This window comes from Protobothrops mucrosquamatus, unplaced genomic scaffold, assembly GCF_001527695.2.
Source record: "Protobothrops mucrosquamatus isolate PMUCROS unplaced genomic scaffold, P.Mucros_1.0 scaffold739, whole genome shotgun sequence".
Taxonomy (NCBI): Eukaryota; Metazoa; Chordata; class Lepidosauria; order Squamata; family Viperidae; genus Protobothrops; species Protobothrops mucrosquamatus.
Window position 1 is genome coordinate 127,673 of NW_015387012.1, and position 10,237 is coordinate 137,909.

Genomic DNA, 10,237 nt, shown 5'->3' on the forward strand with positions numbered 1-10,237 from the left:
GTGGTGATGCTGTCTAACCCATATTTTTCTATCTTATCGAGTAGTAGGTTGTGGTCTACTTTATCAAATGCCTTACTGAAGTCCAAGTAAATTATATCCACAGCATTCCTCTGATCCACTAATTTTGTCACTTGGTCAAAGAATGTAATAAGGTTTGTCTGGCATGATCTGTTTTTGACAAACCCATGTTGGCTTTTAGACAACTTGTTCTCCAAAGAACCTGAAAGCAGAACAAGAACCAATGGTTGGAAACTAATCAAGGACAGGACCAATCTAGAAATAAGGAGAAATTTCCGGACAGCTAGAACAATTAATCAATGGAACGTCTTCAGAAGTTATGGGTTTTTAAGAAGAGATTGGACAACCATCTATCTGAAATGGGTATAGGGCAGGGGTAGGCAACCTTGGCTCTTTTATGACTCGTGGACTTCAGCTCCCAGAATTCCTGAGCCAGCCATGCTAAGGGGAAAGGGAGAGGTTTCCATGCTGAGCCATGCTGGCTCAGGAATTCTGGGAGTTGAAGTCCACAAGTCATAAAAGAGCCAAGGTTGCCTACCCCTGGTATAGGGTCTTCTGTTTGAGCAGGGGGTGGACTAAAAGACCTCCAAGGCCCCTTCCAACTCTGTCATTCTGTTATTGATTATGGTTATAAGAAGCCAGGTTACAAATGACAGTGGCACCCTGTGATGTCGGAACTGCGAGCCAGGTGCCAAGCATCTGAACTGCGATCATGTGCCCATGGGGACACTGAAAACAGCCAAAACTTTGAGGACATGTCATAAGTAGCAGTCATTCAGCATGGTCCTAAGTTTAAACAACCACTGAATGAGGGATCATTAAACAAGAACCACTTGCCTTTGCATTGTACTTTCAAATAAGTTTCTGAAATCATTTGGGGATTTTTATTTTCTTTTTGAATCAGAACAGGGCTGGAAGGGACCTTGGAGGTCTTCTAGTCGAACCCCCTGCTCAAGCAGGAGAACCTATACCATCTCAGACAAGTGATTGTCCAGTCTCTTCTTAAAAACCTCCAGTGATGGAGCACCTACGATTTCTGGAGGCAAGCTGTTCCACTGGTTAATTGTCCTCGCTGTTAGGAAGTTTCTCCTTAATTCCAGGTTGCTTCTCTCCTTGATTAGTTTCCATCCATTGAAACGGTTCCTGCAACCATTCTTCATGTGTTTTAGTCTCCAGACTTTTAATCATCTTAGTTGCTCTTCTTAATTGGTCTTTTTTCTAAAGCAACTCCTATTTCTTTGGCCTCCCAAAAAGGATAAAAATTTAAGAACTGAAGCAAATGGGATTGATGGAATTGTTCATGGGGGGAAAACTGCACCCAACGGGAACCTCGATGAGAGAATGAAAAAAAGGTCAAGATGATATCTAAGATTGGGGGGTGAATCAAATCCTCGCCCATTTATTGCCTGATTTAAAAGGGGCGGGGCTTTCAGTTCCCATGGATGCAGCTGAAAGTAAGAGACAGATGCAAGGGAGAGAAATTAATTTAGTTAGGACTTGAATATGGGAGCATCAGTTTGCACTTTTAACCAACACACAACCCAAAGGTTTGTTACCATTTAACATCTTCAGTTCTCAGTAGTTTGCAATGTGGTTTTCTAATGACAAAAACAGCGTAACAGTAATGAAAAGTCAATTCAAAAGGTTCATGAAATCAATGTCATAATTAAGCTGTTGATTCCAACCCCCTGAAAAATGCAGGAACTGAAATTAAAATGTCTCCGACATCTCCTTGAAAGAAATCCCATAAGGGGAACTCATTGTATCTGAGGATCAGTAGTTTCTGTGGCCCCTGTTTGTGTCGCTACTCTTGCCAAAATGACCAGAGCATCCTTGAAGTCTTTAAAGAACCATAAAGACGACCTTTGGACCATAAGAAAGGCTGAGCACAAAAGAATTGAGGTCTTTGCACTATGGTGCTGGAGAAGACTCCTGTGAGTCCCCTGGACTGCAAGGCGATCAAACCGGTCAGTCCTAGAGGAGATCAACCCCGACTGCTCTTTAGAAGGCCAGATCCTGAAGTTGAAACTCAAGTACTTTGGCCACCTAGTGAGAAGGAAGGACTCACTGGAGAAGAGCCTAATGCTGGGTAAGATTGAGGGCAATAGAAGAAGGGGATGACAGAGAATGAGGTGGCTGGATGGAGTCACTGAAGCAGTAGGAGTGCGCTTAAATGGACTCCAGAAGATGGTAGAGGACAGGAAGACCTGGAGGAACGTTGTCCATGGGGGTCACGATGGGTCAGACACGACTTCGCCACTAACAACAACAACAACAACAACAACAAAAGACAACCTTGGAAGAAGCCATCCAGAAGCCATTAAGTAGCTAGAAAATTATTAGACTCAACTCAAGATGTTTTTTCACGAGGCAACTGGACTTTCTTGTTTTCCTTTGAAGACATTTCCCTTCTCATCCAAGAGGTTTCTTCAACTCTGGGCTGAAGCTAGAGAAGCTTCTTGGATGAGAAACGAAACATCTTCAAAGAAAAACAAGAAAGTCCAGTTGCCTCATGAAAAAGCATCTTTGGGACAACTATGACCTTGATGACTGAACATCTCTGTAGACTTATTAGACTATCTTCCTCCAAATACCATGGAGTATAAAAAGGGAGGGAAAATACAGGAGGCTTGCAAGATTCTGTTACCATATAGACCAGACATGTCAAACTCGTGATGTCACGTGATGTCGCACGACGTATTGAAGCTTTTTGCAAATTGCCGGCAGTGGGGTGGGTGCGGATTCGTCGTGACGCATCCGGCCCACGGGCCGGCAGTTTGACACTCCTGATATAGACTATTTCAATTTCAACTAAATTAAATTATTAAATTTTTTAATGTTTAATATTTATAGTTTCCAATTTTTAAATAACCCCGATTCCCTTTATCACAATTCATCCCAAGATCTTACATCAGCTGATTAATAATACGATATAATATTCTTATCTATATAAATAAAAATGTAAATGTTCATTTGTTCAAAATCTTAAATCTCCGAAAGTTCTTCACTGATTGCTTTGAATTTTTGACACAACATTGCATTTGAATACGCGCATGTTTTTATATACCTACTATTATATAGATGTCACACCTGTGACAGGTAAAAACATGCTTTTTTGAAAAACAGCACCATCTGTTGGACGTAAAAGCAACACACTTCTTTTCCATTTAACCCGACTGATCCACAACAACGTGTGGCCGGGTACAGCTAGTTTTCTAATAATTTCCAAATATCTAAATTTAATAACCAAAATTTCTGTCATTTCAACATTTAATACTTCCTCTTTTTCTCTCTCAATACCTACCAGGGCATTGATTGTCTAGAAAGATTGAATGTTAAAATGACTAAGATATGTATAAACTAAAAATTATTGATAAATGTAAAAAAATTATTTGTATTAAATTGATATAATAAGAATTGTATTAATTTAAATGTGAGACAGTAAATGCCAAGGGAAAAAGAGAGGAAATATTTAACGTAGTAGCTAGTGATCTGTACTAAAGAAATTTGTATGTTATTGAATTATGAACCAACCCAGCTGCCACGTTGCTTTTCAAATATTTAAATGTAAAACTGGAAAATCAATTAAAAAATTTAATTATTAAACTTGTTACAGCCAAGGGAACCCGTTGGAGTTTCTTTCTAATATTTTCTACCTCCCTGAACTCAACATAAGCATCTACACCTGAGACTCTCTTAAGGGCTTCTGGCTGATATCTCCAAGGTTGTCACAACACACCTGAGAAAAGGATGTGGCTTATACCACATCACCACGATGCTGCAAAGAACCTGCAGGTTGGGGTAATATAGCTTAAACCACGGGTACTAAACCTTGGCACTTTTATGATTCGTGGACTTCAACTCCCAGAATTCCTGAGCCAGCACAGCTGGCTCAGGAATTCTGGGAGTTGAAGTCCACGAGTCATAAAAGAACCAAAGTTGACTACCCCTGGCTTAAACAGATAGGCGGCAGCAGATAAGGGAATATTTTCTGAGAAGCTTTATCAATGAATGGCCTGCTTTTTGCAGCCTGGCATCACCACTTACTCTATTATCACCAAATCCCATAGCCAGGTTTCAGGGAACTCCAATCTGATAGTCTCAACAGGCGTAATTACATTGGCAGAGGTCATGATCATGGGAGAACTAAATGAGCGGTAAGCACCTGGAAAAGCCATCGGTCCTGGGGCACCTGACAATGGTACAGGGGCAAAATCTAGAGGGAAAGAATATGAGAGAATTTACTGTACATGCATTCCATCTTATTTGTAAGTAGCCTCTGTAGACCTGATCTGCAGGAACTCATCGCATCTCCTTGAAAACCATACAAATGAGTGTCCGTCACCCAAACTTTCCTGGAGATGAGTTCTACAAATTCATGCTGGAGAACTTCTTCTTTTGAAAAGAAGGACTAGGGGGTGACATGATACCGTGTTTCCAGTGGTGGGATTCAGCTGGTTCGCACCGGTTCAGCAGAACCGGTAGCTAAATTTTGCTGCATTCGGAGAACTGGCTGGCTTCCAGAAGTCCAGTCTAAGCCTCGGAGGCCTGGAGCAAGCCTCCCAGGCCTAGAACGGGTTACCAGAAGTGCATGGATGCCACTTCTGGAAGTCTGTTCTAGGCCTCAGAGGCCCAGGCCTGCATCGAATAAGAGAACCAGTTGTTCAGGTATATAATAATAATAATAATAATAATAATAATAATAATAATAATAATAATAATAATAATAATAACAACAACAACAACAACAACAACAACAATAATAATAAAGTTGGAAAGGACCTTGGAGGTCATCTAATCCAAGCCCCTGCTCAGGCAGGAAACCCTATACCGTTCAGACAAATGACTGTCCAGTCTCTTCTTAAAATCTTCCAGTGTTGGAGCATTCACCGCTTCTGGAGGCAGGTTGTTCCACTGGTTAATTGTTCTAACTGTCAGGAAGTTTCTCCTTAGTTCTAGGTTGCTTCTCTCCTTGATTAGTTTCCATCCGTTGCTTCTTGTCCTGCCTTCAGGCACTTTGGAGAATAGCTTGACTCCCTCTTCTTTGTGGCAGCCCCTGAGATATTGNTCCTTCTCTTCATTAAACTAGACATACCCAATTCCAGCAGCTGTTCCTTATATGCTTTAGCCTCCAATCTCCTAATCATCTTTGTTGCTCTTCTCTGTACTCTTTCTAGAGTCTCAACAACTTTTTTACATCATGGTGACCAAAACTGGATGCAGTATTCCAAGTGTGGCCTTACCAAGGCATTGTAAAGTGGTATTAATATTTCATGTGATCTTGATTCTATCCCTCTGTTAATGCAGCCTAGCACTGTGTTGGCCTTTTTGGCAGCTGCAGCAAACTGCTGGCTCATATTTAAGTGATTGTCCATTAGGACTCCGAGGTCCCTCTCACAGTTACTACTATTGAGCAAGGTACCCCCTATACTATACCTGTACATTTGGTTTTTCTTGCCTAAATGTAGAACCTTACTTTTTTCACCATTGAATTTCATTTTGTTAGATAGCACCCAGTGTTCAAGTCTATCCAGGTCCTCCTGTATCTTAAGCCTGTCTTCTGGAGTGTTGGCTATTCCTGCCAGCTTGGTGTTGTCTGCAAATTTGATGAGTTCCCCATCTATCCACTTGTCCAAATCGTTGATGAAGATGTTGAAGAGCACTGGGCCCAGAACAGAGCCCTGGGGCACCCCACTACACACTTCCCTCCATGTAGATGCGGTTCCATTGAGGACCACACGCTGAGTATGGCTGTTCAGCCAGCTACGGATGCATCTGGTGGTGATGCTGCGTGTTTCCACCACTGCGTGTTTTCCCAAAAGTAAGGCGTACCCCCAAAATAAGCCCTAGCTTGATTTTTGGGGGTGGGCCTAATATAAGCCCTACCCAAAAAATGAGCCCTCATTTTGGGGTGAGGCACACACCAAAAAATCAAGCTAGGACAGGGGTAGGGGTGTGGATCTTCCCCATGTGCTTCGCACTCACTTACCTTGCAGCCAGGCCTCTCCTTGCCAGCCCACTTCTTCTGCAGCCAGGCCTGCATTTCTCAATCAGAGGCCTTTCTGGAAGGCCTCCGCAGCCAAGAACTGAGGTATGGATTCAATCCATAGCTTGGTTCTGCAAGACCTATATGGCCGAGGACTGAGCTATGGATTGAATCCATACCTCGGTATTCAGCTGCATAGGCCTTTTGGAAAGGCCTGACTGCAAAATGCAGGCCCAAATACAGCTGCAGAACCTCGGCCCCAGAAGAAGTGGACCTGCTGGGCAGGGCTGTCGGTGCTGGAGGTGAGTAAGACCTACCCCGAAAATAAGACCTAGTGCCTCATTTGGAGGCAAAAAAAAAAAAGATTGAGTCTTATTATGAGGAAACATGGATAGCAGTGTTCCAATATCTAAGGGGCTGCCCCAAAGATGAGAGGGGCTCAACCTATTCCCCAAAGCCCCTGAAGCAATAGATGGAAACTAATCAAGGAGAGAAGCAACCTAGAAATAGTTTCCTGACAGTGAGAACAATTAATCAGTGGAACAATTTGCCTCCAGAAGTTGTGAGAGCTCCAACAGTGAAGGTTTTAAAGAAGAGATTGGACAACTATTTGTCTGAAATGGTATAGGGTCTCCTGCTTGAGCAGGAGGTTGGATTAGAGGACCTCCAAGGTCCCTTCCAACTCCGTTACTCAAAAGGATTGCACTTCTTCACGTAGCACGCAATTAAGCTGGGGAACTGTGTTTTCACAAGACGTGGCAGTGACCATAAACTTGAGTGGCTTTAAAGAAGATTAGATAAATTCACAGAAGTTCTGGCCAACAAGGGCCATCAGTCCTGAAGATTCCATGCTACCTCTGATTTGGGAGAAACATTAATTCCAAATGCTCACTGGTGGGAGAAGAGTGGGTTTCCATCTCCTGCTGCCCAACTCCCACCACTCTGGTTGTCCAATATGAAAAACGTGGGCAACAGTAGCTGTTGGTTTGATCCAACACACAGCTGTTTGTTGTTCTTTAGAAGGAAGAGCCTTGATGGTGCAGTGGTTAGAATGTAGTATTACAGGCTAACTCTGCCCACAGTCTGAAGTTCGATCTTGACAGGCTCGGGGATGACTCTGCCTTCCATTCTTCTGAGGTCGGTAAAACGAGGACCCAGATTGTTGGAGGCAACATGTTGACATTGTAAACTGCTCAGAGAGTGCGATAAAGCACAATGGAGCGATATGTAAGTTTAAGTGCTATTGCTAAATGCTATGGCTAATGCCTCTTAAATTTACAGAAAGAAACTTCTGAGCATTTAGTGTTGCTCAGAACATCAGTTATTTCAATGTTGGAAGGGACCATAGAAATCTTCCAATGCAACCCCTACCCTGTGCAGGATCTATCCATTATTCAAGCTGCATATGCTCAGACTCATCATATCAACAACAATATCCCAATGACTTTTTGTAACAGTTGTGAAAACAATTTTCTGAAGGGTCTTTAAGAGTTAATTATAATTCTGTTCAGAACTGGAGTCGATATTGATGATGGTTTATCCTTTTTTAATCAGTTTGGGATAGTGGTGATAAACAGTCGCAACAACAATTATAGGTGGTCTTCGTCTTACAACTTTTCGTTTAGTGACCATTTGAGGTTACAACAGCACTGAAAAAACATACAACCGTTTTTCACACTTATAACTGTTGCAGCATAGTCATGTGTAGAGATAGGGGTCAGGTAGAGGTCGTGAGCAGCAAACTGTCCCTCCAAAGCCTGCATGCCTCTTCTCTCTACATGATCTCATCTGTTCACATTGCCATGGCAATGTGGGAAACTACCCCAGGCTGGTACATGATATCACCTGGTTCACATGATATCAGCTAGGTTACATCAACAGGATGTGGCAGAAAACTGCTCCCTGGCTGGGGCCTCCTAGCTGGTATATTCTTAAGGATTGGCAAGGGGTTTGACCAATAGAACTGTTGTTGCTATGCTGATGCCATGTTACTCTATGCTATTTGGAATACCTGTATAAAAGAATAAACACTGCAAAGGCAGTCAGCCATATTTGCACCCTGCAATGACTGGTCACTGATTCCAACAGTCATGGGATCAAAATTCGGGCACTGGGCAACTGGCCCATATTAATGAGGGTTGCGGTGTCCCAGGGTCATGTGGTCCCTTTGTGCAAACTTCTGACAAGCCAAGTCAATCGGGAAGCCAGACTGACTTTATAATTGTGTTACTCACATAACAACTGCAGTGATTCACTTAATAACTGCGGCAAGAAAGGTGGTAAAATGGGGCAAAACTCACTTAACAACTGTCTTGCTTAGCAATGGAAAAATTGGGCTTCAATTGTGGTCGTAGCAATAGCAATAGCACTTAGACTTATATACCACTTCACAGCCCTCTCTAAGTGGTTTACAGAGTCAGCCTATATTGCCCCAACTATCTGGGCCCTCAGTTTACCAACCTCAGAAGGATGGAAGGCTGAGTCAATAGCAATAGCAATAGCACTTAGACTTATATACCACTTCACATAGCATTACAGCAGAATCAGCCTATTGCCCCCAACAATCTGGGTCCTCATTTTACCAACCTCGGAAGGATGGAAGGCTGAATCAACTTTGAGCCGGTGAGAATTGAACTGCCGAACGGCTGGCAGTCCGCAATTAGCTGAAGTAGCCTGCAGTACTGCATTCTAACCACTGTGCCACTACGGTCGTAAGTCAAGGAGTACCTGTATTTACCACTACTACTACATTTACAGGTTGCCCTTATGGCTGTTTTTCACAGTTACGACCCTTGTAGCATCCCCGTGGTCATGTGATCATAATCCCGATGCTTGGCAACTGGTTCATACTTATGATCGTTGCCATGTCCCAGGGTCACGTGATCCCCTTTTGCAACCTTCTGGTGAGCAAAATCAACGGGGAAGCCAGATTCACTTAACAACCCTGTTACTAACGTATCGACTGCAGTGCGGCAAGAAAGGTCGTAAAATGAGGCAAAACTCATTTAACAAACTTAACAACAGAAATTTATGGGGTCAATTGTGGCCGTAAGTCAAGGACTAACTGTATTTCCAGAGCACATATCCCATTGTTTCAGCCCTCAGTAGGTCAAATACTTACCATAATAGCGTGGAAAAAATGGGGTAACCCGACATATATTCGGCTTGCGTATTTTAGTGCTAGTAAAAACTTTTAAACCCAAGTCCTGTCAAAGGAAATGAAGAAGTCACAGTGAAACATTTCAAAAAGTATGAACAGACCCAAATGAATTTTTTTTTTTTTGAAACTCCAAGGTGAATGCTAGGGGTAAAATTCCAATATTCTTACAGCTAAATTCATGTCTTGTGACTTTTCCAGCAACTGCCGGGAAATTATTTATCACTGTAAATCAACTAACCTATAACCCTGGGGTTTCCTGGTGGCCTCCTAGATGCTGTTACCTAACCAATCAAAGGTAAGGACTCAAGTCAAATTCAATTCTTGGTGGATTTTTTGGGGAGACATCCATCGAGTGATTTTGGGAACAGTATGGAAGGAGTTTGCCGTCACTTGCATCAAGGTAGATTTTTCAACCTAAATTATAATCCTGAATCTCCTGAAGGTTTCCTATCCTCCAAGCAAGTCCAAACTTTCTTCACTGTTTGAGATCAGCTAAGCTGTTTAGTTGCCAGCCTGCTACCAGCCAGCCTTCCATTGAGGACCTGTATACTACACGAGCCAGTAAGAGGGCTATGAAAATATCTAAAGATCCCCCATATCCTGGACATAAATTGCTTCAACTTCTTCCCTCAAGATGATGCTATAGGACAGGGGTCCCCAATCTGTGGGTCATGGCCAATACCAGGCCACAGGCTATTGGCCATCAGGCCATGTGAGTGGCTAGACAGTACGTGTGTATGTGCGCACACACACACACACACAGCCCCACTCGTGCAAGTGTTGCAGGCGCTTGCAGCCCCATGTGCGGAAGTGCTCATGGCCCCACTTGTGCAACTGGTGCTCGTGTGCACGTATGTGTGTGTTCACCCCCCACAAAACCATCCCTTATTTCTCCCCTCCCCCCACTCCAGGTTGCCAACCCTGTAAGGTGGGGGAACTCTGCCATATAGCATTGCACACCAAAACAAGTGCAATACAAGGACAGTTTTCCCCCCATGTCATCACTTTGCTAAACAACTAATTCCCACAACACTGTCAAACTACCTAGTAGGGTTGTAATTATTATCCTTCCC

The 10,237-nt window shown here is 43.0% G+C and overlaps 1 protein-coding gene across 1 annotated transcript in view; it reads right to left on the bottom strand.

Annotated features, from left to right (window-relative positions):
* The window catches only part of LOC107289646 (alpha-2-macroglobulin-like), an 89,538-nt gene that overhangs the window by 38,148 nt on the left and 41,153 nt on the right, over positions 1-10,237 (bottom strand). Inside the window, exons 17-18 of the mRNA XM_029284586.1 lie at positions 9,126-9,210; positions 4,066-4,234 (exon numbers count right to left, since the gene is read on the bottom strand). Coding sequence (XP_029140419.1) covers positions 4,066-4,234; positions 9,126-9,210 — 254 coding nt within the window. The remainder of the gene's footprint in view (positions 1-4,065; positions 4,235-9,125; positions 9,211-10,237) is intronic.